Source organism: Rhinoraja longicauda, chromosome 10, assembly GCF_053455715.1.
Source record: "Rhinoraja longicauda isolate Sanriku21f chromosome 10, sRhiLon1.1, whole genome shotgun sequence".
NCBI lineage: Eukaryota > Metazoa > Chordata > Chondrichthyes > Rajiformes > Arhynchobatidae > Rhinoraja > Rhinoraja longicauda.
Window position 1 is genome coordinate 20,317,881 of NC_135962.1, and position 27,748 is coordinate 20,345,628.

Genomic DNA, 27,748 nt, shown 5'->3' on the forward strand with positions numbered 1-27,748 from the left:
ATCAAAGCCTTCTTGTTATGTCGTAAATACCGCTCAGCCTATTTGGTTGCTGTGAAGCTCGATGTGGTGCATGCTGTGCGCAGTGTACGGGAAGTGCTGGAGGCTGCTGAAAGAGCACAGGAGGAACTCATACCGAAGATCTGTAGGGACTGGCTGAAATCACACCAGCCTAAAACGCTAACACAAAAAACCCATGGCAACTAATAAAGGAGGGCGAGGCTGCACAGGATCTTAATTGCTACCTCAAGAAAATTTGCCATGAAATAACATTAGATTCATCGATGAAGGAAGGGAATGACGTTCTGAAGTTATTTGGACAATCATGAAAATAGTAGTATTTTTTTGTTACATTTTCTTATGCAATCTTTGAGGTTTTTTTACTTGAATTTTAAAAAGTTACTGTTGCACTTGGGAATGTTTTCGTGCATTTTGTTCCCCCACCTATTCTATTTCAGATTTGGACATGTGTCAAGTCACTATAAATCTGTCAGGTTTCTTAAAATGGGAGTTGGCTACAACCATGCAATTGATATAAAACACTGTAATTAAACTGAGTCAGTGTTGACTGCACTTCAAATAAGTTAATGTATTGGCACTATTGAATTGTGTAAGGTGTGGTTTAATTTGAGTGTGAGCCACTCAAGTTACTGGTTGAGCTTGAGTTGAACCTATTTTCATGTTGTTTTTCTTCTGGTGGCTGTGATCCGAAAGTCTCTCTGGATGTTTTGATTAATCCTGTAGTACCTGTAATTCGATCAATTTGCTGAAAACCTAAAGTTGCGAAATCATATTGACATATTTCTAAAGCAATCTCTGTTGTAATCTACTTTTGTTAAAAGATTGTGCCATCAAAACAAATTTGTTGTGTTCACCTCTGACTGTCCTGAAGCTTTGTCCTTATGCAACCTCTTCCACTTGTGCTGCATTTGGCAGTCATGTCTATAGCCATACTGGAATGCCCACCCATTCCTTCAGATATATCCAGAATTATTGATATTCTTGCAGCTGTCAGTCCATGGATTGTGAGGTCTGCTGTAACTTTCATGACTGGTCTACAGATGAGCAAGTTAAAGTACTACTCTTTCCCCTCCCCCCCCCCTTATCAATTTCTCTTCATCCCCATTGCTTTTCTTTGCACTGGCTCTTGACAATTCTTTGAACGCCTGTAGCCTTTTGGTATCTTGTGCAGTGTGACATGAGATGGTGAGTGCCAGCTGTACTGTAGCTAGTTCAAAATCTGCCCATTATCCTTATTCCTGCCCATATGGGTACATTGAAGATCAGCCCTTACAATGTATCTCGGCAAATATTTCCTCCTTCATCCCTATTGGATTAGATGATGTAATGATCTAAAAGTAATTAAATTATGTAAACCTTCTAATTCTGTAGCAAATTACAAAAAACCCCATCTCCTTTTCAAGGAAATACAACATCAATATCTGTCATCAGTTACTTCTGGAGAATTAGTTGCTTTCAATTTAAAAGTGAAGTTATTTTTGGAACTAATTTAGGGTAAAAAAAAAATTAATGGTGGTATACCCATTAACTTTAAATATTATATACTTATGAAACTGAATCGAAATAATAATTTCTTTGTATTTTAAGTAAGCAGCTAAAATACTAATTGTGTACATAGAGGACCAAATTAATTTTAAATACAAATGTGTACATACTTCTCCATTTCAATAAGAATATATTTTTAAGTACTAAGCTCAGTTTTCCTATTGTATTTTTATTTTACTATTTGTACCTTCCTGATCAAGAAATAAACTCATTATCGTGAAAAGTATAACACAGTGATCAAGTCTGCAAATGTTAATTGTCGCAACAAATAATTTATGATGTTTAGTTGGCTAGTACTAGCAGCAAAGTCTAAATAAAAGCTGAGGAGTTGGGAGGAGAGTTCACTCTGTGAATATTAGCAGTGGTCACTTTAGATTGTTCAAAGATAAAGATGAAAGGTTAAACCATGATCTCTGATACCTTATGCCAGTGGCAATATTTTATGAAGGTGTATTTTTAAATTTTCATGAACATGTTCTCAAACAATTATGCTAAACTCTAAATGTTGTTTTTTGTTTGACTGAGTACTGATGCAAACATTAGAAAATTGTAGCTTGTCACTTTGAATAAATACCACAATCTAAAAATGACATGCCGAGCTTGAATAGAAGATATCTATGAAAATAATGGAGAACGAGGAGGTGACCACGTGTATCTGTTACTTAGTTTAATCTTCTGCAAGTCATGTAATGAACATGTGATCCTGTTATTCTTTTTTATGCTAATATAATGCTTTCTTTCACATTCATATCTGGAATTTTTCTCAATATGAACAATTTAGATTTTTATTTGACAGATTTAAATTCTTAGGTTCTTTTTTTAGAGTTGGTATAATATTCATTTCATCATCATACATATATATACTTGATAAGAAAATTTATGTTGATGATATGCTAGCTAAGATAAAAATTCATTAAAGCATTTTATTTGCAAATACTATAGTTCACATGATAATGCAGGAATATAAATACGCAAAAAGATTACCATGTGGCATAGTAATATTGAAGGTTCCACAAAGACTAGGTATATTGTATTTAGTATGCAACAAAGCTGCAAACATACTATATTCAATATTGCACAGTCCTAGTTCATAACCTTGGAAACGCTAGTCCTCTTAAAGTTCTAACACTTACTAATGTGCTATAATGTTGTAATTCCATTCTTCATTTTTTTAAAAAAGATGCATTATAGTGCAAAATTGTCCTTCTAGGTGTGCAGTGAGATTGCTTGGTCAATGGAATCTTCATATTTGCTGCACCCAATTCCCATCATGGAATATATGTATGCCATAATAATTTATAACAATACTAATTTGAATTTAAAAACTAGCAAATTCCAAGGAACACAAAACAAAGTACAACAGATTTTAAAGATAAATATAAATTATACAATTTATACACATAAATAAATCACGTGGCTTAGGTAGGTAACAAGACCACATGAATGAATTTGAATACTGTAGATGACTCTTGTAAGTTTCATCACGACATTATCTCAAAGTTTACTTATGCAAATTCTTCATTATCCAATTCTATTGAAAGTCTTGGTATGATCTAATGTTAAATTGAGTTTATATTTAAACAGTTGGATTGATCTGGCATAAAGGACCTTTTCACTGCCATCGCCAGGTTAAATTATTAAAGTGCAAGAAATAGCTTTCCACTTCAGAATAGTTTCTTGAGTATTAGCAGGTTTTAGATTAGCATTGGGCAGTACATCAATAGTTCAATTACACTTTATTGTACTTGCATTAAATGCCTTAAAGAGCAAAAGATGATGCGGCCTAAGAGTTCAGCTGAATTTGAAAAATATTTTAAGGAATCAATAAAAATCATTTACTGGAATTTCATTGCTAAGCAGAAACAAGTAGTAAATTTAGTATTTCTCCTTTCCCCTCTACTTTTGCCCTTCCCCTGCCTTTCATTTCCACCTGGGATTTTCTCGTGGCGGACTTCACTGCTACAATTGCAAACTGCTTGACAGGTTGATACTTCCTCCGAAAGAAAATGAGTAACACTGCTGAAGCTTTTATGCAGTTTGCAATTCTTAATGATTTTCTGTTCCACCAAAAATGCTCCATCAGTTTGGTGCCAAATCTGATAGGTAGGTAATTGGAAGATGGAGTTGGATGCTAGAATATTTAACCTTTCTGAACACAATCTTAACTTCTCCTTTGTCATAAAAGCATCTAGAAGCAAAATATGCAGAACTGTCTCCCATTTGCTGTTGCTTATGATATATTTTTTTCTAGTTTCAGAGTCGTTATAATTGCTAGGGGAACATATTGTTCCACAGATCTTGCCTAAACAATTCTGAAATTAAAAGACTTGTACGTTAAAATTGTGGCTGACATATAAGACTGTTTCAGAATGATGCAGGTTTTACCCTGACAACTTGTAAATGGAGCAGAGGAGATCTATTTTAATTGAGGGCTCTAACTGTGAAAGAAAAATGTGTTTTTGTTTGTGTACTATCATAATGTAACATCTGAATAAACTGGACATATTCTAATTGTTTTACTTTAAAGTAAGGGCATCTATGATTTGAACTGTACTTTGAAAAGCACTTTTACATGTAATCCACTTAGCTTTACTATGGGAATTAATGTTACATGCCAAATAAGGTGCGATTACTTGTCTAACCTTCTAAGAAACTGGCTGACTGTAACCTAACCATTTTCGGAGTAGTTCCTGTAAATCTTTGTGAATATTTGTATTCTGGAGCTAAAACAGTATCTAACGTATATTTTAATACTTCTGCACCAGTAAACTTTGCCAATCAAAATTACAATTTTAAGCATCAATATTTCTGAATTACAAATACCTTTTTATGATCGGACTGTCTAAATATACAGAATGTTTGTGGTTTATTTCTGCTACAATTTTATATTTACTGTGCTCTACTTCAATTTTCATCTCTGTTCTATGACAGTTATTGAAATTGAGGATCTTGCAGAGCAGTACATTTCTCTAGGTTAGATCAGAGGTAATACTTTCAATGAGGAATTCACTGGGTTTCACTTCTTTCCTCCGTCAAGTATTGATCAATTGTCTTTGAAAGTGACAACAGAATGTATCCCAATAGATAAAGTGAAACATGTTAATTGACAACATGAATAATGCATGTCAGTAGACACTATTGGGGCAAAGGAGTTCAGCACTGCAGAACTGTGGCATGCAAATTACATCTCTCACCAGTGAAGGGTTTAATTCATAGGATGTAAATTAGTTAATTTTTAAAAATTTGTTATGTTTAGTAGACTTGAAAAAATCATCCTCGTCAAATGACAGTGAGCACCAGTGAATACCAATGCTTATTGCGAATTGCTCCAATCCCCAAATTTCCCATCTCCAATATACCCCTGAAAACAGCACATAAATTGGCAATGTATATATTCACTCACGACGAGTGACTAAACTCTGTGGAGTCTCACATACTCAACCTGGAACCAAGCCATAGAGCAAACTGGCAACTTTTGGTGTTTTCAATTTGTCAGTAATTCTCAGATTTCAGATTGTGACAGCACATCCTGATTGGTTGTCACTTAAGAGGAGTAAATACCAGTGAATCCACTTACCAGCAAGAATCTGGGCAGTTGTTTTCAAGTGACTCTGCTTATTTGTGAAGCAGGGACCAATTATTGTTTTTGCCCATTACTAGAGCCAGGATATTTAGGCGCTAAAAATCTCTGAAATAGGCAGGCAAATAGGCATAATTAAATTACAAAAAAGGCATTTCTTGACAAAAAAAAGGCATTTCTTGACAAAAAAGGCATGCATTTCCACCACCAAAATATGGTTAAAAATGATAATATAAAGGTATACTACATGAAACGACCAAAGTTGCCTGGTTGCACATAATTACTAGCAGTTTTTTCAAATTAGCTGGTATTAAACTATGCCGTCTGCCAGACAGAATATGCTTCAGTTCTGAGAAACTTCTTTCTACCCCAGCTGAGGTCACTGGTGCATACCCGAAACAAGCTGCAGACTCATGTCGATATACTCCTTTGATTGTTGACCTGCCCCCAGTGTACCGATGACCACATTGGCAACATATCTCCCCACAGCATAGGTTGTCTCATCTATTGAGATCCATATTTTGTTGCATGCAACTTCATCTCTAATTTTCTGCACAACAATGTTGAAGTTGCTGTCAACATAATTTTTCCGTAATGATGACTCGCTCGGTGTGTGTTTCTCTAAAAAAAACCTGAGAGATTTGTTTTCCAATTTCCACAATGGAATTCCAGCATCAATGAATGCCTTGTACAAATCACTCGAAAACTCAGATTTGCGACTGGAGCCAGCAGTAGGAGACAAGCTTGCGTATTTCCCACCTTCAGTTTCTCTGCCGCCGACTTGTGTTTAGCTGTCTGTACATGCTGGGAGATGAAATATTTCTTATCATGATTTGCTGCTTTCTCACATGCTTTGCAAAACAGCACTCAGTTGGCTGTAGAGAATATATCACTCTGGTGCACTGTCACCAAATCGTTCCGTTTTTTACAAGGCGTTGACTTGACTAGGCATTTTGACGCTTGCAAGGGTAGATCCTACAGGAGCGGGGTGCAGACCTCTACAGGCAGGCGAAGTATAAGCTGAGAAGAGGAATCAGTGCTGCCAAGGAAAGGTATTCTGAGAAGTTGAGAAGCAAGTTCTCAGCTAATGACGACTTTTCAGTTTGGAAGGGCTTGCAAGAAATCACAAACTACAAGAGGAAATCCTTGTAACCCTTGGACAATCGTCAGCTGACCAACGACCCGAACAAGTTCTACTGCAGGTTTGATAAACAGAAACTTAACCCGGGTACCCCTCCCCAAACAACACTTCACACCTATTCACAGCCTGACAAGACTGGACTCTTCCCCACCCACCCCTCTTCATTCACCACTTAACACCCACTTACAGCCTGACTACAAAAGACTGGGGCCTCGTCCACTACCCACGAAAGAACAACCGATTGTGGCGACCCTGGTTTCGCCCCGGTGGTGGAAATTTTCTTGTAAGTTACGTTAACGGCACTCGATCGTAAAAAAGGCATTATCTTGCTGAAATCATCAAAAAAGACACTTATGACAAAATCCTGGCTCTACCCATTACCAATGTATCCATTATTGATTAAGTCATTCCGTGAGCAGCCCAACAAATAATTACAAGTAACTGCAGAAGTGCAATAGACAATTTCAATTACTTTATTTCCTAATTTTAACACTTGAAAATACCTAGCCCTCGTTTTACATGTAGACTTGAATCTCAAGCATAAAAATACACTGGACATTAAAGTGTTGCCTGTATGCAGTGACGTGCAGCTGCAGTAGTGATGTATTGAAGCAGTTAATGAATTGTCAACATTTCACAACCTCATCATGAGTTTAGATTTTGACAGAATAGCTGATTTGGCAAACTAATCCAAAATCTTGGTAAACATTCTTAAGCAGACTGCACACATCTGCATCATATAGCCATTGCAGGTTACACTGAATAGGTTGCTGTTTAGATGGTCTAAAAGAAACGAGTCAATTGAGATCAATTTTCTTACAGTAGGTCTCAAAGTTGCTACAGAAATGAAGAATAAACCTTTAGTTTGCCTTATTCTTGGGTTTCTTCCATTTATTGAGAATTCAGTCCCACTGAATTTCCAAAAGTTTGCAGCTGACATCCCACAACTTTTTGGCTGTTTCATCATTTTTTCCTTGTGGAGCCACAAATGCTGGTTGGCAGTCGCTGCACAGAAAATCAATGGTGGAAATGGAAACAGTAAGGTGCAGAGGTATTTTCTTGTTATTCATTTCCTTACCAACATTGGCAACTGGCCCAAAGTCTTGCTAACCATTCATGAAAAGGGTAACATTATTTTTTAAACATGTCCTCTCTCTTACTTTTGTCTCTGTACGTTGCTAAATGTATTAATGCTGTTTACAGCCATTATTAGCTATCAGGAAGCAGCACCACGCAAGATGAGTATTATATCTGTCCGCTCTTTCTCCCATCCTTCCCCTGCATTTCACTGAAAATTAAAAATTTTAAATCTGATTTCCCCCATTTTTATTTCTCCAGATGCTAAGTATTTCTATATTCTCAGTTTTACAATCATAGAGTCATAGTCATACAGTACAGACATAGGCCTTTCAGCTCAACTTGCCTATGCCAACCAGGATGCTCCATCTAATCTAGTCCCATTTGCCTGTGTGTGGCTCATATTCCTCTAAATCTTTCCATTCCATGTAACTATTCAAATCAGACTGGAATGACCAATTGTCTCATTGCTGAATTAATTGGTCAAACGCAGACAAATGGGACTATCTTGGTCAGCATAGACGAGTTTGGTCAAAGGGCCTGTTTTTGTGCTAATATGACACCCTGAAGTTTTGTGTACTTGTTCCCATCTTCCTACATAGAGGTTTCTTAAATTAAAATGACAAAAAAAGATAAGTTACAAACCTGAAATGTTTACTAGAAATCTCTTCCAGTTCTTCAGCAACTGCACAGTATATGCTGGACTGTGCACCCTGTTTTGGTGTTTTGATGAGGAAAGTGAGAATTTTCCATGCCAGTGCCATGACCCAGGAGTGTCTGGTTAGTTCTGATTTCACGCAGCCTGGATGCACAGAGTTCACTGTGACTTTGGTGTCTGCATTAAGTAAAACAGGAGTATTACACCAGTTTATAAGCTGACATCTCAATCAAACCTAGAGCCTTCACAATGCATGCATCTCAGCTACCCACTGCCTTCGCTAACTGAATCACTGAGAAATTGAACATTTCCCTAACTGGCACAGGTAGCTTGCAAGTTAATGTTTGTGAATCCTATATATGTATTTGCCAGCATTAGTATTTTGTGATTAGAAACTGGGGTATATCTGTATGTATGTCTCCACTTTAGGTCACAGCATTAAAGCCACTAAGCTTCTTCCCACCAGAAAAGTCGACAATGTGCCAATGCTTGTATACTGGGACTCTATTAATCATTATTAATCAGTAGTAATGGATTATCTGTTGGCATCTATTAGATGAAAGATGCAGGGACATGAGATTGTTACCATAAAGGCGAACTAAACCCTAATTTGCTGTACCTCTTTTGAAATAAACCAATCACTAGGGACAGGCAATTTCTGCAACTATTTTAGTGATATTCTGGAGGTAATATTTGCAGCATACCTTTCAGACGCTTGGCCAATTCCCGAGTGAACAGTATGTTTGCTAGTTTGCTCTGGCAGTAGGCAAAACTCCCATCATAGCTCTTCTCACTCTGCAGATCATTAAAATTGATTCGGCCAAAGTTGTGAGCCAAGGACGATATATTAACAATGCGAGCGGGTGCTGATCTTTTAATGAGATTGAGAAGAAGGAAGGTCAACAAGAAATGTCCTAAAGAAATGCAAAGAATACAACATCATCATTGATTTTAGATTCTGCAGTGAGCATAATCAGAGACCCACACCACCCTGACCACACATTCATTTCACCCCTGCCATCGGGAAGAAGGTACAGGAGCCTGAAAACTAACGTCCAGGTTCAGGAACAGTTTCTTCCCTACAGCCATTCGGCTATTAAACACTACAACATCAAATAAGCTCTGTACTACATACTATTATTATTGCACTATTATTGTTTATTCATCTGTATGTATGTGTGTGTGTATTTGTGAGTATGTGTGTGTATATATACACACAACTTTTTTTCTTGGTATTTTGTTTACAGTGTACTATGTGTTTCCATATTTTGTTGTGTTGCTGCAAGTAAGAATTTCATTGTTCTATCTATCTGACAATTAAACACTCTTGACTCTTCTCCACTTTATTGGAGCATGCTCTATGATGGTCAGAACCCTAGTCTATGAACACTAGTCGATGACTTATGCATCATGAAAGGGGCTTTATTTAGCAACTCATTCAGAAGACTTCATCCATAAGAATGAAGCTTATCCATGAAGTACCCGGCTGGATTAGACAGTTGAAATTTAACTTTGTGGACTTCAATGGAAAAGAAGACTGAATGAGTTGGAGAACTATTTGCATTCCTGCTGGAATTGAATTTCACCCTTGGGTATTTGTGTCTTCTTGTTGGATTGCAGATAAGATTATTTCACCTTGGAATTCATGAAAGGGGTCAGGACAACAAGTATTTGGGTTTTACAAAATCAGATTTTTAAATCTATGATTTTTGTTTTTTTAACAACAAGATTTGTAATGGATCAAACGGGAATATAAAAGGGTTCATCTTCATATCTATTTTGGTTAAATAGAACTGTGAAGTTAATTAAAGTAATGAAGTATTTATGTATAGTAATTTATAAGTATGAAGAGAATAGTAAATCTGAATAGCAGAATAGTAGTTTGGATAAAGTTAAACAATTATATCAGGAAGGGTCAAAGAGTTTAGTAACAGTAAAAGGCATAACAAGAGGAAAAAGAGGTAACATTTAAAATACTACACCAAAAAGCAAAACACAACCAGAACAAAAAGAATTTATGGACCAAAGAGACATTTAAGGATTTGATCATGGAGCAATTACTTTTATTTTCGGGCAAGATAACCAAAGTCAGGAAATAAATATTCTAGAATACTTTATTTTTTGACAGGAGAGAACAGAATGTTAAAAGGAAGCAGGGTTTCATTAACAAGGAAATAATAAAAGATGAGATAAATGAGAAATTACCTCAATCCTGAAAAATAGGTTGTAAAATCAGTAAAAAGTTACAATATGTTAAGAACTGTTTGTAGATCTTGTAACAACAATCATGTGTTGAGGGAAAAATAAATAAGCAGCACCAGGCCTTTCTCCACCTGCAGTCTATTAAATTTTGCAGATGGAAGGATATTGAAGATTACAACAGGATCTAAATCAGTTCTGCAGATTGGCCAAGGAATCGAAAATGGAATTTAACACTGATAAGTGAGAGGTAATGCACTTTGGCATGTCAGACTGTGTTTTCCCTGAAAATGGTGGAGGCCTGCACAGTATTGTTGAGCAGAGAGAGCTGGGAGTTCAAGTGCATGATTCCCTGAAAGTGGCATGTCAGGTGGACAGTGTGATAAAGAGGCATTTGGCACACTTGCCTTCCTTAGGAAGGGTAATGACAACAAAAGTGGGATATCATGATGCAACTGGACAAGTTATAGGTTAGACCACACTTGGAGCACTGTGTGCGATTCTGGTCACCCAGCTATACGAAGGATGTTATTAAGTTGGAAAGGGAACAGAAAAGATTCACCAGGATGTTACCTGGACGTGTGGGCTTGAGTTACACGGAAAGGCTGGATAGGTTGGGATATATTTTCTTTGAAGCGCAGAAGGCTGAGGGGGTAGCCTTATTGATGTATACAAAATCATGAGGGGCACGGATAAAGTGAATGCTTACGCTCTTTTTCCCAGGGTAGAGGTTTCTAAAACTTGAGGGCATTGGATTAAGGTGAGAGGAGAGAGATTTAAGAGGAACCTCAGAGGCAACTTTTCCATTCAGAGGGTAGTCTGTATCTGGAATGAGCTGCCAGCGGAAGCTAGAGATGCAAATGCTATTATGACCTGCAAAAGATATTAGGCCAGATATATAGATGGGAGGGAGTTTAGAGGGATATGGGCAAGTTGCGAGCTAACGGGACTAGTGCAGAATGTCAACTTGTTTGGCATGGATAAGATGGGCCGAAGGGCCATTTTCTATGCTGTTACAGTTCTCTGATTAAGAATCTCCCAAAGCATATCTCAGTCAACTAATTGTTTTTGACACATTGCACTGTCGTGAGACAGCTAAATCCATCAACCTGTTTATCCATAACAGGATTACACAGAACTTGTCAGCAACTTACCCAGGTGGTTTACACCAAATTGCATCTCAAACCCATCACTTGTCTTCATGAAGGGGCACATCATCACTCCGGCATTGTTGATCAAAATGTTGATTGCTTTTTCCTCTGTCATTAAATATAATTGGCCAATAGAAAATAAGTCACATGTACCAAAACGAAACAATGAAATTCTTACTTGCAGCAGTACAACAGGTTTGTAAACATAGTGCACAATAGATAATAGTATAAATAAAACATTAAAAATGAAGTTCAATAATTTTTTTTAAATTATGCAAATAAAAACAAAGAAAAGTCCCTAGTGCAACACAAGCAGTTCATAGTTCAGAATTTATTTGATGTTCGTAGTGTCCAATAGCCTGATGGTTGTTGGGAAGAAGCTGTTCCTGAACCCGGACATTACTGTTTTCAGAATCCTATATCTCTCTGATTTCTCTCTTTGATATGCTGACATATTATCAGGGTTTATGCCTTACTACCGAGGGTTAGTTAGGTTTTGGACACTTTCGCGCAGTTTTGCTTCTCTGCAATAAGAAATATGAAGTGATCTCACTGACACGTAAAACAATCCTGGCAATGTTGCTGAGGGGCTCTTTCATCTGGCATGGTTATGGGCTCAGAATTTTGTTCTGATCTTTAGTTATTATAATTCTGTAATTCAAAGAGCGAAGTCCAAATTGAAAAAAAATTACTTCCAAAGAGGATGCGAATCTTTCAGATGCTCCACTCCATAGAGCATTGGATGATATTTTTTCTGGACAGTAAGGAAGTTATGGAATATGGTGACTGGGTAGGAAAATGGAGTTGACAGAGAAATTCATCTTAGAGACTCGGAAAGGGTGAGGCAGTCAACGTGCATGTAGAAGGTAACGATGGTGGCTCTCTTGCACCTGGACATTCAGAGCCACCGTTTCCAATCTTTTAACACTCCTCGTGTCCAGTGAGATTAAGACTAACAATAAAGGCATGAAAATAGACACTTCACTTCCATGCTGCATTGCTTTAATGACAGCCTGGCACTCTTTAAATTAAGGCTGCATATCATGACAGGCAGGATGGAGAGGATTGGTTAACCTCTTATCAATCCACCTTGTTGATTTTAAACGCAGCAGGAGAGTGTGTTTTGTGGACTTTGGTGAAAAATTCCAACATGAATGTCCAATGGTACATTTATTTAGTGGAATAGAACTCATAAGAGGCTGCAATTGAACTGGGAATAACCTAAACAGTTCTATTTATCAGCTAGCATTGACACAGTAGGTTGAATTGTGTGGTTGATAAATGTTTGCCCAAAATATATCACAATTAAATTTACGTTTTCATAAGCTGAATCTATCACCCTTCCTGATGTTTAAGAAAGAACTGCAGAGGCTAGTTTTAAACCAAAGATAGACACAAAAATCTGGAGTAACTCAGCGAGTCAGACAGCATCTTTGGAGAAAAGGAATAGGTGATGTTTCTGGTTGAGACCCTTCTTCAGAGCCTTCTGATGCTTTGTAATACCAGCAGGTAGCAACTGAAACCAGCCAGTGTAATTCATTGAGAGAATATAAAAAGTAAATCATGCAACAAATTGATGACCTTCATCGGTCCTTCCATGAATTGATTGGTCCTTCTGCTTCATACTCCAAAATCATACTTCTTCATCCCAGCTGGTTAGTATATTTCTTGTATTCCTTTTTCACTCATCATCATAAATACCAGGGCATTTACCTTTACAGCTTGTTGGCCAAACTAGTGTCTCCTGAGTTCATTATTGTAGGGATTAGTACCCATTTTATATTCACTTGTTCTGGTCTTGACTACAGCAGGAACCCTCTCTGCATGTGCTATATTAAACCATTAAATCTGAATGAACGCTTCCGGGCCATTCTCACTCTTTTCCTTTCTGCAGAACAGAGGCCAGCATGTTCAGTCCCTTCTTATTGTTATAATCTCACTTCCAGCATAGTTCTTGTTAATCTTTTTTTGGCACTGCGTCCTATATTTCTATAACTATTTTTATAATAATGACCAGACCCTTATTCAAAGTTACATTCCTTGGCTTTTTTGAGATGCTTGGCTTCTTCTCTCAGGATGTCAAGATATCCATTTACATTTGTTTGGTTTATCAATTAATCCCCAACATTCTCTATTAACAGACGCATGTTTTAAAATCTTTTTCTTTGTTTATAAAAATCTTGTTTTCAATAATTTGTCTACCTTGTTAGCTTTGTTAGTAAATAAACTGTTCAATATTATTGTCATTAATTGGTATTTTATCTTCATGAACTAATCCCAATCTGGAGTGATATGTCAGCAGAATACTTCAACGTTTTACACTCCTTGATAAATTTAAGTGATCACAACTGTTAAGTGTTAAATAAATGAAAATATTACTCGTAGGGATGAATTACCTTTAGTAAGATTTTCAGCAAACTGGTATATGGACTTGGTATTGGCTAAATCCAGTTCCCGAACAATGACGTGTTTATTTCCAGTGTCTTCACGAATCTCTTGAGCTGCAGCTTCTCCCTTGGTCAAATCTCTGCAGGCCATGATTACTCGAGCACCTGTAAGAAGCCCATTTGTTAGTACTTCTGGTTTTAATTGTACTTATTGTTTAAATACATGATCATACATTTACTTAATGTTGACACAATGTAGAAACATAGAAACATAGAAAAATAGCCGCAGGAGTAGACCATTCGGCCTTTCGAGCCAGCACCACCATTCAATATGATTATGGCTAATCATCTAAAATCAGTACCGCGTTCCTGCTTTTTCCCTATATCCCTTGATTCCTTTAGCCATAAGAGCTAAATCTAACTCTCTCTTGAAAACATCCAGTGAATTGGCCTCCACTGCCTTCTGTGGCAGAGAATTCCACAGATTCACAACACTGGTTAAATTTTTTTTCCTCATCTCAGTCCTAAATGACCTACCCCTTACTCTTAAACTGTGACCCCTGGTTCAGGACTCCCCCAACATCGGGAACATTTCTCCTGCATCTAGCTTGTCCAATCCTTAAGAATTTTATATGTTTTTATAAAGATCCCCTCTCATCCTAAATTCCAGTGCATACAAGCCCAGTCGACCTATTCTTTCATCATATGTCAGTCCCGCCATTCCTGGAATTAACCTGGTGAACCTACGCTGCATACCCTCAATAGCAATAATGTCTTTCCTCAAATCAGGAGACCAAAATTGCACAAAATACACCAGGTGTGATCTCACCAGGGCCCTATACAACTGCAGTAGGACCTCCTTGCTCCTAAACTCAAATCCTCTCACAATGAAGGACAACATGCCATTAGCTTTCTTCACTGCCTGCTATACCTGCATGCTTACTTTCAGTGACTGATGTACAAGCACACCCAGGTCTCGTTATACCTCTCCTTTTCCTAATCTGATACCATTCAGATAATAATCTGCCTTCCTGTTCTTACCACCAAAGTGGATAACCTCACATTTATCCACATTATATTGCATCTGCCATGCATCTGCCTACTCACCCAACCTATCCAAGTCACACTACAGCCTCATAGCATCTTCTTCGCAGCTCACACTGCCACCCAGCTTTGTGTCATTCGCAAACTTAGAGATGTTCCATTTAATTCCTTCGTCTAAATTGATAATATATATTGTAAATCACTGGGGTCTCAGCACCGAGCCTTGCGGCACCCCACTAGTCATTGGCTGCCATTCTGAAAAGGACCCGTTTATTCCTACTCTTTGCCTCCTGCCTGCCAACCAGTTCTCTATCCATGTCAATACGCTACTCCCAATACCATGTGCTCTAATTTTGTGGGACATTGTCAAAGGCTTTTTGAAAGTCCAGATACACCACATCCACTGGCTCTCCCTTACCTATTCTACTTGTGACATCCTCAAAAAATTCCTGAAGATTAGTCAAGCATGATTTCCCCTTCATAAATCCATGCTGACTTTGACCGATCCTGTCACTGCTTTCCAAATGCGCTGCTATAATACTTTTAACAATCGACTCAAGCAAGTTCCCCACTACCGATGTCAGGCTAACTGGTCTATAATTCCATTTTCTCTCTCCCTCCTTTCTTAAAAAGTGGAGTTACATTGGCTACCCTCCAGTCACAGGAACTGATCCAGTCAAGAGAACTGTGGGTGACTGAATTTCGTCCAATTTGGATGACAAATAAAGCTATCTTGAATCTTGAATCTTGAATTGGAAAATGATCATCAATGCATCCACGATTTCTCGGGCCACCTCCTTGAGTACTCTGGGATGCAGACCACCAGGCCCTGGGGATTTATCTGCCTTCAATCCCAACAGTTTACCTAACACCATTTCCTGATTAATGTGGATTCCCTTCAGTTCCTCCCTCCCACTAGATCCTCGGTCTCCTAGTATTTCTGGGAGATTGTTTGTGTCTTCCTTAGTGAAGACAGAACCAAAGTATTTGTTTAACTGTTCTACCATTTCTTTGTTTCCCATTATAAATTCACCTGTCTCTGATTGTAAGGGGCCTACATTTGTCTTCACTAATATTTCCCTTTTTACATGTAAAGAAGCTTTTACAGTCAGTTTTTATATTCCCTGCAAGCTTTCTTTCATGCTCTTCCCCCCCCTCTTAATTAACCCCTTTGACCTCCTCTGTTGAGTTCTAAATTTCTCCCAGTCCTCCGGTTTGCTGCTTCCTCTGGCCAATTTATATGCCTTTTCCTTGGATTTAACACTATCCTTGATTTCCCTCGTTAGCCACTGTTGAGCCGCCTTCCTCGTTTTATTTTTTCACCAGACAGGTATGAACAATTTTTGGAGTTCATCCATGCGGTCTTTAAATCTTTGCCATTGCATCTCCACCGTCAACCCTTTAAGCATAATTTACCAGTCTAACCTAGCCAATTCCCGTCTCATACCTTCCTTTCTTTAAGTTCAGGACCCGTCTCTGAATTAAACGTGTCACTCTCCATCCTAATGCAGAATTCCGCCATATTATGGTCACTGATGCCCAAGGGGCTTTGCACAACAAGATAGCTAACTAATCCTTTCTCATTACACACTACTCAGTCTACGATGGCCTGCCTTCTAGTCGGTTCTTCTACATATTGGTTTAAAAAAACATCCCGTATACATTCTAGGAAATCCTCCTCCTCAACGCTGCTATCAATTTGGTTGGCATAATCTATATGTAAATTAAAGTCACCCATGATAATTGCTGTACCTTTGCTATTCACATCCCTAATTAACTGCTTGGTGCTATCCCCAAATTCCCTATTGCTGTTTGGTGGTCTGTATATAACTCCAACAAGCGTTTTCTGCCCATGGCTATTTCGCAGTTCTACTCATACTGATTCTACAGCATCCAAGCTAATGTCTCTTCTTGCTATTGCATTAATCTCCTCTTTAACCAGCTGTACCACCCCACCGCCTCTTCTTTTCTATCTATCCTTCCTGAATATTGAATACTCCTGCATGTTTAGCTCCCAGCCTTGGTCTTGGTCAGATTTTAAATTTTGTTTTCTGCTCTTCAGTAAGATTTCACTTAGAGAGGTTGAGCAGGCTAGGACTTTATTCCTTGGAGCACAGGAGGATGAAGGGTGATCTTACAGAGGTGGACAAAATCATGAGAGAAATAGATTTGGGTAAATGGGCAAAGTCTTTTGCCCAGGCTAGGGGAATCGAGAACCAGAGGACATAAGTTTAAGGTGAGGGAGGGAAAGAATTAATAGGAACCTGAGAGGTAACGTTTTTTACACAAATGGTGGTGGGTGTACGGAATGAGCTACTGGAGTAGGTAGTTGAGGCGGGTACTATCGCAACGTTTAAGAAACATTGGATAAAGAAACATGGGCCAAACCCAGGCAGGTGGAACAAGTGTATATGGGGTTTGTTGGTTGGTGTGGGCAAGTTGGGCTGAAGGGCCTGTTTCCATGCTGTATGACTCTAATTCAACAATCATCGTCTTGATCTTGTCATTGGTAAGAGCAAAATTGTTGTTCTGGCACCACTCAACCAAAATATCAATCTCCCTCTTGCACTTTGACTTGTCGTTACTCATTATTCATCCAATGACAATATTGATGTTGGCAAATGTGAAGATGGCATTGGAAATATGTCTGGCTACACAGTCATGGGTTTAGAAAGAGTCAAGCAAGGGACAGAGCATGCCATCCTGAGGTACTCCTGTGCCTATGGTCAATGAGGAGTAAGTGTTGCTGCCAATTCATACTGTTTGAGGTTTGCTGTTGAGGAAGTCAAGTACACAGTTGCATTGTTGCATTGGGAGGAGCAAAAACCCAGCACCCCTGAGTGTGACAATGTCTGGAAGATATGATGATGTTAAATGGCAAGCTGTGGTCATATGACCTACACGTTCCTTGTGTCCAAGTGTTCCAGTGGTGAGTGGAGAGCGGGCAAGATTTGATTCGTTGTCAATCTGTTGTGGTGGTAGGCGAATGGAAATGGGTCCAGGTCATTATTGAGCCAGGAGTTAATTTTTGTCATAACCAACCTCAGAAAGCACTTCATCACATGAGATGCTAGAATAACTATTCTTCCTTAATATGATGCAAGATATATTCTAAAATGCCTATGTAAAAGGTAAGTTTTTGGTTTAACCTCAAATGATTAAAGTCATGTTTTCTTTGAGCAATTTGGTGACATGTGGATTTACATTGACTAGACTAAATCTGTGATTCGTGTCTGTTTGACTTTGTCCATCCAAAGTGAAATGAGTAAGTCAAATTAGGTTAATGGGACAGTGGCCAAAATGACAAACAAAGACCATCTGGTGTTCTGTTGGGAATTACGTCACTTCTAGATTACAGAAATAGGCAACAAAGAATCATCAATGTCACAAGAAGGTTATGTATGACTAGGAGCCACTATCCTCTTGAGCCTTTCTCAATGTGTAGTGTGGGAGGGAAAGAGGTGAGGATAAAAACAAAATACTTGACGATGATGTCCCTATGACATAAAGATTATTAAGGGGATGGACACGTTAGAGGCAGGAAACATGTTCCCAATGTTGGGGGAATCCAGAACAAGGGGCCACAGTTTAAGAATAAGGGGTAGGCCATTTAGAACTGAGATGAGGAAAAACTTTTTCAGTCAGAGAGTTGTGAATCTGTGGAATTCTCTGCCTCAGAAGGCAGTGGAGGCCAGTTCTCTGAATGCATTCAAGAGAGAGCTGGACAGAGCTCTTAAGGATAGCGGAGTCAGGGGGTATGGGGAGAAGGCAGGAACGGGGTACTGATTGAGAATGATCAGCCATGATCACATTGAATGGCGGTGCTGGCTCGAAGGGCCGAATGGCCTCCTCCTGCACCTATTGTCTATTGTCTATTAAAACTAGGTACTTGTGATTATTCCCCTGTGTTGATATGTCCCTGATTAGAGACGTTGTCAGTGGTTTGGTTGAATACAATGAAAAGGTTTTAATCACTTCTTTCCCTTCCTCTCCACACATTGAGCAAGGCTCAAGTGAACAGTGAGTCCTAGTCATACGTAACCTTCTAGTGACATTGATGATTTTGTTGTGGCCAGAAAGCTCTTTCTGTGATCAAGAGGTGAGATCATTCGCAGAAGAACACCAGATGTCTTTGTTTTTCGTTTTGACCATTGTCTCATTAACCTAGTTTGGCTTTCTCATTTCACTAGTTGAGTTTAATTTATCTTTGTCACGAGTACTGGGGTATAGTGAAGAGCTTAGACAAAGTCAAACGGACATGAAACCATGTTTGTTAATCAATTTGAAATTCATACATTGATATTTCCTGACAATATCTCACCTCTCTGTGCCAGATCCTTGGCGGTTTCCTTTCCAATGCCAGTATTAGCACCTGTAATCACCACAGTTTTCCCATTTAGTTTGGCGTCAGATGTGCATACACCACCAGCAGCACACTTCCTGAGGAGTAAGTTAAAAAGAAAGCATTAATGAGATCTTTACAAGAAGGCCCAACACAAGCTTGAACAGCTCCACCTCATCTTCCAACTAGGCACACCACAGCCTTCCAGACTCAAAATCAGACTGTCTAGAACCAGAGGGCATAGCCTCAGAATAAAAGGATGTACTTTTAGAAATGGAGATGAGGAGGAACTTCTATAGCCAGAGGTGGATGTGGAGGCTGTAATTGGGTGTTTCTAAAGCGAAGATTGATAAGTTCTTGAATAATTAGGACATCAAAGGTCATGGAGAGAAAGCAGGAGTATGGGATTTAGGAAAAATGGATCAGGCATGGTCGAATGATGGAACAGACTCGATGGACCGAATGGTCTAATTCTACTCCTATGTCTTATGACCTCTAACTTTGCAAAACTTCCTCTTTCTTCCCACCTGTATCAGATGGGAAGCCAGCCTTTTCTTTCAGGCCTCCATCTGTGATTTTGTGTCCGTTTTTTCTTTGTGCGTATAGCCTGATCTGCTGGACATCAGTATTATAGCACAGGCAAGGGAGTATAAAGCAAATTATCTAATTTTGTCACACTCTATCAAAGGTACTCCCTTCGTTCTACCCATCTCCCCCACTTTCTCTCCTAAAATCTTGTTTTCTCACTTTCCCAATTCCAATAAAGTGTCTTAACCCAAAGTTAACTGTTTCTCTTTCCACAGAAACTGCCTGACCTGAAGCGTATCTAGCAATTTCTGTTTTTTTATTTCAGATTTCCAACATCTGTATTTTCACAAGCAAAACATTTTAGCTTTTCATCTGTTGAACATCAATTTAATATTCTGTAATGTATCTTCAATTATTTTTCATGAATTCAGACTTTCTTTGGTGTGTTTGTGGGTCACTAGTCTTTTCTACCTTATTTCCAGTAACGTTTCTATTTGGAGTATTATGAGCAGTTTTGGGCCCTAAATCTGATGAAGGATGTGCTGGCATTGGAGAGGATCCAGAGGGTTTACGATAATGATCCCAGGGATGATTGGGTTAATATATGATGAGCGTTTGACGGCACTGGGCCTGAACTCGCTAGAGTTTAGAAGGATGAGGGGGAACCTCACTGAAACATACCAAATAGTGAAAGGCCTGGATAGAGTGATTGTGGAAAGGATGTTTCCACTAGTGGGTGAATCGAGGACCAGAGGTCATAGAATAAAAGGACATACCTATAGACAGGGGATGAGGAAGATTTTATTTAGTTAGACGGTGGTGAATCTGTGGAATTCATTGCCACAGAAGGCTGTGAAGGCTGTCAATTGATATTTTTAAGGTGGAGATTAATAGTTTCTTGATTAGTACAGGTGTCAGGGTTTATGGGAGAAAGGCAGGAGAATGGGGTTGAGAGGGAAAGATAGATCAGCCATGATTGAATGATGGAGTAGACTTGATGAGATGAATGGCCTAATCTGTTCCTGGGCCATTCCTAGTCACGTGTGTGACCAAAAATGTGAAAAATTATGGAATACATCTCTTCTAATTCTGAAAGCATAACAGGTATATTGTTTTGGACTGTATATATGACATATATGTTGTCATATATACAGGTCACACACGTGACCAGTCATATTTGACCTGACTCTAAACAAACATTGTCAGCGTAACCTATAAACATTTCACTTGATAAACTTCGACATATATAAGTCAAGTACAAATATATATACAGTACAAAACAATATACCTGTAATGCTTTCAGCATTAGAAGAGATGTATTCCACACTTTTTCACTTTTTTCCCCACTTTTTTGAGGACTAAGAATGGCCCTCCTACAACCTATGAACTTATGGACTACTGGAAGCTGTAGTAATTTTGATATGTACTCAATCACAAAGATGGCCCATGTTCTTTTGCAGGTATAGCAGGCAATGAAGAAAGCTAATGGCATGTTGGCCTTCATGGCAAGAGGAAGCAAAGAGGTCCTTCTGCAGTTGTACAGGGCCCGAGTGAGACCACACCTGGAGTACTGTGTGCAGTTTTGGTCTCCAAATTTGAGGAAGGGCATTCTTGCTATTGAGGGAGTGCAGCGTAGGTTCATTAGGTTAATTCCCGGAATGGCGGGACTGTCGTATGTTGAAAGGCTGGAGCGACTGGGCTTGTATATACTGGAATTTAGAAGGATGAGAGGGGATCTTATTGAAACATATAAGATTATTAAGGGATTGGGCACGCTAGAGGCAGGAAACATGTTCCCAATGTTGGGGGAGTCCAGAACCAGGGGCCACAGTTAAGAATAAGGGGTAGGCCATTTAGAACAGAGATGAGGAAAAACTTTTTCACTCAGAGAGTTGTAAATCTGTGGAATTCTCTGCCTCAGAAGGCAGTGGAGGCCAATTCTCTGGATGCTTTCAAGAGAGAGTTAGATAGAGCTCTTAATGACAGCGGACTCAGGGGGTATGGGGGGAGGGCAGGAACGGGGTACTGATTGTGGATGATCAGCCATGATCATATGAACAGCTGGCTCGATGGGGCCGAATGGCCTACTCCTGCACCTATTGTCTATTGTCTTTCCACAATTGTGTTCTCACTTTTCCAATTCTAATGGTGTCTTTAATCTAAAACATTAACCTTGTTTCTCACCCCACGATGGTCGCTGAATACTTCTGCCATTTTTTTCCCCAATTTCTAGCCTCTGCTATTTTCTACTCTTCAATTTATTATAATGTTCTCGTTTTTTATATTCTTCTCTAATTAATAATGCCAATCTCCTTTTTAAAAATAAAATTGCCTTTTCTACTTATCTTGTAATCTTCAAGGATTTTACATGATTGAAAAAAAAAGAGATGCAGAATGGCGCAGCTGCTAGAGCTGCTGCCTCACCTCGCCAGAAACCGGGGTTCGATCGTGACCTTGGGTGCTATCTGTGTGGAGTTTACACGTTCTCTCTGTGACCATGTGGGTTTCCTCCAGGTGCTCCGGTTTCCTCCCACATTCCACAGATGTGCAGAAATTAATTAGCCTCCGTAAAATTGCTTTCAGGTTTTATCTCTAACTAAAAACTAAACTAAAACAATACCTGTTCCTATAACTTTTTAAAAATTGTCCTGTCACATTTCACAAACTGTATTAATTAATTATTTTGTCATGGATCGGCCTATTTTATTTCTGTTTTCTCTGCGATATACTTCTGAATTTCACAGGATTGGAAATTTGTAGTTATGCTCTGCCTTTCCAAATAATGGATATTAATATGTGCTGGAAAGGAGTGTGAAATTCTAGAACTGGCCTATGGGGAACACACTTTTCTGCCCTCTGGGGCATCAGGAACTTAGCATTTAGCTCTCTCCAAAGAAAGGCAATCCTTCAGCGAAATAAGAACAAACACAAGTGAAACTTCCCTCCTCGTCGCTGCCGCTCACCCAGGGGATGCGGGGCTTCTGAGCAACAACTACACTTGTGTTTGTTCTTATTTCGCTGCGTTAGAGGGAGACGGGGCCGGGGAAGAGAGTGGAGGAGCGGTGAAGATCTCGCTGGCTCTGGGAGAGGGGAGGGAGGGAGAAGGGAGGGAGAGAGGGGAGAGAGAGAGAGAGAGGGGAGAGAGAGGGGAGAGAGAGAGAGAGAGGGGAGCGAGAGGGAGCAGCCCCCGGAGGTGGCGGCGCTCTTTCACCGGACCCTCTGACACCCTCCCTCTCCCCACGCTCCCGCTCTCACCCGCTGCTCCCTCTACCCTGACTCTCTCCCCCCACCCCCGACTCGCTCCTCCCCCACACTCTACCCCCCACACTCTATCTCCCCCCTCTCTCCTCCCGCACTCTCTCCCCCCACTCTACCCCCCACTCTCCCCCCCAACTCTCTCCCCCCAACTCTCTCTCCCCCCCCCACTCCCCTCCCCCATTCTCCCCCACACTCTCCCCCTCTCTCCTCCTGCACTCTCTCCCCCCACTCTCTCCCCCCCCCCCCCACTCTCTACCCCCCACTCTCCCCCCCCCCTCTCTCTCTCTCCTCTCTCTCTCTCTCTCCCCCAGTGGCAGTCACTGTATTTTTTCTGGTTTATAAATAATTGTATACCTGCGGTATATGTATATTCCAATATTTCAAGCTCTTTTAACATTTTGAATATTATTTATTTGTTGCCATATAAACCTAATGTAAACTAACCTAATCTAACCTAACCTAGTTTAACCTTTCCTAATCTAATCTAACGTAAGCTAGTCTAAACTTTTTTTAGTTCATTAAGTTTATAAAACTCACACTTCTTTATTTTTTCCTACAGCCTGCAAAAATGTGCCAAATATATAATGTGGCCCTTATGCTGAAATGTTTGGAGGCCCCTGCTCTATGGCCTTACTCAATATAGTTTGTCAAATTTGTGCTGACATTTGTCCCAGGCCGTGCCAATGCAATTTAATTTTCTCCCAGATTAATGCTGCAACACAAACTCTGCAGCATAAAGAAAGCCATTCATCCGTTGAGCTCATTCTTCCTATCAAGAAATATCATCTCTGCATTAAATCTCACCTACCCTGTGTCCGCCCATTCCACCAGCCTGACTACACTGACCAGCCTCCTCCCTGTTTACCGTGTTTCCAAGAGTCATCTGCAAGTATTGAAACAAGCCCAAGCCCAAGTTGTTAATCATGAAAAAAATAGTGACCACTGTTTATCATTTAAACAGTTCTCATGGTTTCAACAGTAAACAGTTGCTTTTATCATTGAAAAATGATAAAGATTCTTACTTTATCATTAAAAACTTAAGTTATTTTGTCATTAAAATACTTCATTACCTACTGTCCTTTAACCTGGAAAACACTTGTTCACCATAATTTATTTTCTCTCCCCAAACCATGTCTTATATATTTTGGGTCTCGACCCGAAACATCACCTATCCATGTTCTCCAGGAATGCTGCCTGACCTGCTGAGTTGCTATTGCATTTATGCCATGGGTGACATCCTCAAAGATGTCAAGATATGTCTTACACAGCATTATTCATGCTGTTTATGTCAGCCCTCCCTCTCATCCCAACAATTGGTTTTGCCAATGTACAGGTGTTCTACCCTTGATCTTCCGCAAAGGCCAATAGGATCTCCCCATTGCCAACCATTTTAACTCCTCTTCCCATTCCCATACTGACCTTTCTGTGCTGAGCCTTCTCCATTGCCAGAGTGAGCGAACATGCAAACTGGAGATATAGGACCTCATATTTTGCTTGGGTAGCTTATAACCCAGCGGTATGAATGAAGATAGACACAAAATGCTGGAGTAACTCTGTGGGTCAGGCAGCATCTCTGGAGAAAAAGGAATAGGTGACATTTCGGGTCTGAACACTTCTTCCATGCATTAGATGCTGCCTGAACCACTGAGTTACCCTAGCATTTTGTGTCTATCTTCAGTATAAACCAGCATCTGCGGTTCCTTCCTACACACAAGGAAAAATATCTTGACCCCAAAGAGTGATGAACCTGTGGAAGCAAGTTGAGACCAACTTGTTGAATACATTCAAGAAGAATTTAGATGTAGTATTATTACCTAAAGGGATGTAGGGAGAAAGGGGGTGTAGAGTACTGAATTTGGAATGAATAGTCACGATCGTATTGAAATGCATTGCAGGCTCAGAGAACTAAATGGCAGACTCTTGCTACTAATCTCATGCAATGCCCCTAAAGTCAATTCATCCACAATCAGCAAAAGCAAAGCTTTAGAATAATTCATTAATTGAATGTCAGCGAGTGAAGGGTGGACTGTGATACACAGAAATAACTTGCACTTTGAACCTTTAAGAATAAAGCGTAGAAAGGGTCTACATAGGGGAATGTTAAGATTTTACACCATGGCACATTCAGAGATATACATTCAGATTAATACAAAAGCTTACTGATTTAGGTGAAGAAACTGGTGAAAATACTCTGCAAGCCAGGTAACAGCTACTGAGAATAGAAACAGTTAACCTTTCAAGCTGATGACATTTATGGTGAAACTTTACTCCGTGGTTCCATAGAAGATGCCCAAATGAGTCAGTACACCCAGCATTTTCCCTCCAAAAGCTTAATGGATTTTATTTCAGACTTCCAGCATCTGTAGTTTATGTATATTTTAGGTTTTCATGAGCATCTTTAAAGGATGAGAGAAAGGGAAGCTTAGGGCATGAATTCCAGCATCTGCAGTTCCTTTTGACTGTAGAGCTTGGGAATCAGACAGCTGATGCAAAAAAAGAGACAAAGTTCTGGAGTAACTCAGCGGGTCAGGCAACATCTTGGGAGAACATGGTTAGGTGACGTTTCAGGTCGGGACCCCTCTTCATACTGAATCCATGGCCACTGATGGAGCAATTATAATCAAGAGGAGGCAGAGTCCAGGATAGGAGAGTGGAGAGATCTGAGATCTGCAGGGCTGCATGGACAGAACAGAGAGGAGGGGGCCACTGAAGGTCTGAGGGAGTAAAGAACAAATTCTTAATTTGTGGCATTGTAAATGCAGGACTGAGTCATGGTGCGAGTTTATAAATGGGGGCAGAATTTAGAATCACCTTAAGTTTCTGGAGGAAAAAGCAAAGGTTATTCGGGAAAGTATTGGAATAATCTTATTGAAAAATATCAGTGATGGCTGAGTACTTCTGTAAACATGCAAAGATTCAGCTTTATTTTCAGAGATTGTTAGCAATAATTCTTCACCACGTCTCCTCTTCTATATCTTGATTTTTGGATTTGTAATTTGTTTTATTTATGTTTTGAGGATGGTTTGCACATGGATTGCCTAGTCCCCGACCATCAGGATCTTGACCAGACCAGACCATTGACCAGAAATTTAACTGGATGGAGCTACAAGGGCAGTTCACAGACCGAGTATCCTGCATGGAGACACACCTCCTGATTCTCCTCAGTTCTTCCTCCAGCTATAAGGAAATAGCAAGGCAAGTAATGGGATATGATTAACTTAGCTGGATTAGGGCCAGCTAACAACATTCAAGAAGCCTAACACTATCCAGGTCAAAACAAAACCAGAGAAAATGCTGATGATACCTGGATCCAAATCGCTCTATTCCCCGTACTTCCATGTGCCTATCTAAAAGCCTCTTAAATGCCCCAATGGTATCTGCCATCACCATTCCTGGCAATAGGTTCCAGGCCCCCAACCTCCTCTGTGTAAAAAGCTTGCCCCGCACATCTCCATTAAACGTTCCCCTCTCACTTTATAGCTATGCCCTCTAGCTTCAATGTCAGGAGCCACGACCGCCCCAACGTGCAGCGACAGCGTCTTCGCCCGCCCCGGGTCGCGGGGTTTGGGTCGGCCCGCTGTGGATCTTTCACCGTCCGGCGCGGCCTGGAACGTGGCAAATTCAACAGCCTGACCGCGAGAGAAGACAGCAGGGGAAGAGAAAAGACATTCTGGCCTTCCATCACAGTGAGGAGGTGACTGGAGGAGACTCACTCTGATGGATGTTTCTTTTTGTTTGGTGTTGGTTTATGATTGTGTATGTTATTGCTTATTTTTATTGCTCTTATTGTTGGACTGTGGGTAATCTTTCATTTCACTGCACATTTATGTGTATGTGATAAATAAACTTGACTGACTGACTAGTATTGGAAATTTCGGCCCTGGGAAATGGTTCTGACTGCCTATATTAATAATATATTCCTTTATTCGTCCCACACCGGGGAAATTTACAATATATATATATATATATATCTCATAAATGTATACACTTCTATCAAGTCTCCCCTCAATCTCTGACATAGACAAAGACAAAAAAATAGGTGCAGGAGTAGGCCATTCGGCCCGACGTTCCAGAGAAAACACTCCATATCTATCTGACCTCTCCCTGTAAACCTCACCTGTACCCGTGGACTTGGGTTATGTCACGTCATTCACGACCTCGAGCCAACTTGATAAGAAAAAAATGATTTTGGGATTCCATTTTTTGAACTGGGAAATAAATCCGCAGGGCAGAGAATGAAACAACAGCCGGAACGCCAAGTAGCCAACCAAAATTAAAGGGACAGAGGTCCCGCCCATGGCCTGATCACGAGCTCCGACCCTTCTCACATTGATTATTTTAAACATCTTTGCAGTGCTCTCTGTTGACAGAACGAGAATTGTGTCACCAACTCTTTAAAAATGTGCATTTATTACGGCGCGGGTAGGCGTTTGTTGTGTTTTGTCGCAATTACTCCACTGCGTCAAACTGTTATTTAACGGGAAGGAACGCGATTTGATGAAAAACCACCGGAAATATTATTTTCACTAATTTATTCGATGAAAAGCTAGAGTATTCAAAGTTTGCACTGAAGAATTTTGCAAAAAGCAGCTGCTAGGCTTCTTATTTCAATAAGTAGCTTGGATCAGGACACATTGTAAGATTATTTTATGTCAAATGCCCAGCAAACTTACAAAACTGCTTTAAACTGTGATAAGTTACAACTTGGTTCGAAAATTACAATCATCCACGTTTCCGTGGTTACAGATTTGCTACTCCGAGACCAAATACAATTCATTAAAAAAAAATTGCAGGTGCTAGAAATATTAAATACCAGACAA

At 39.7% G+C, this 27,748-nt stretch overlaps 2 protein-coding genes across 5 annotated transcripts in view; one reads left to right on the plus strand and one right to left on the minus strand.

Annotated features, from left to right (window-relative positions):
* The window catches only part of zfyve26 (zinc finger, FYVE domain containing 26), an 80,338-nt gene extending 76,003 nt beyond the window's left edge, over positions 1-4,335 (plus strand). For all 3 annotated transcript variants that reach the window (XM_078406341.1, XM_078406342.1, XM_078406343.1), the window contains exon 42: positions 1-4,335. In XM_078406341.1, coding sequence (XP_078262467.1) covers positions 1-204 — 204 coding nt within the window. In that variant the 3' untranslated portion in view covers positions 205-4,335.
* rdh12 (retinol dehydrogenase 12) overlaps positions 2,224-27,748 on the minus strand; it is a 27,576-nt gene continuing 2,051 nt past the window's right edge. Inside the window, exons 1-7 of one of the 2 annotated variants that reach the window (XM_078406351.1) lie at positions 27,046-27,128; positions 19,122-19,240; positions 13,766-13,921; positions 11,373-11,477; positions 8,724-8,933; positions 8,007-8,196; positions 2,224-7,289 (exon numbers count right to left, since the gene is read on the minus strand). In XM_078406351.1, the coding sequence (XP_078262477.1) occupies positions 7,187-7,289; positions 8,007-8,196; positions 8,724-8,933; positions 11,373-11,477; positions 13,766-13,907 (750 nt within the window). In that variant the 5' untranslated portion in view covers positions 13,908-13,921; positions 19,122-19,240; positions 27,046-27,128 and the 3' untranslated portion in view covers positions 2,224-7,186. Of the gene's footprint in view, positions 7,290-8,006; positions 8,197-8,723; positions 8,934-11,372; positions 11,478-13,765; positions 13,922-19,121; positions 19,241-27,045; positions 27,129-27,748 lie in introns of those variants that run through there. The other variant, XM_078406350.1, reaches the window with a different exon arrangement.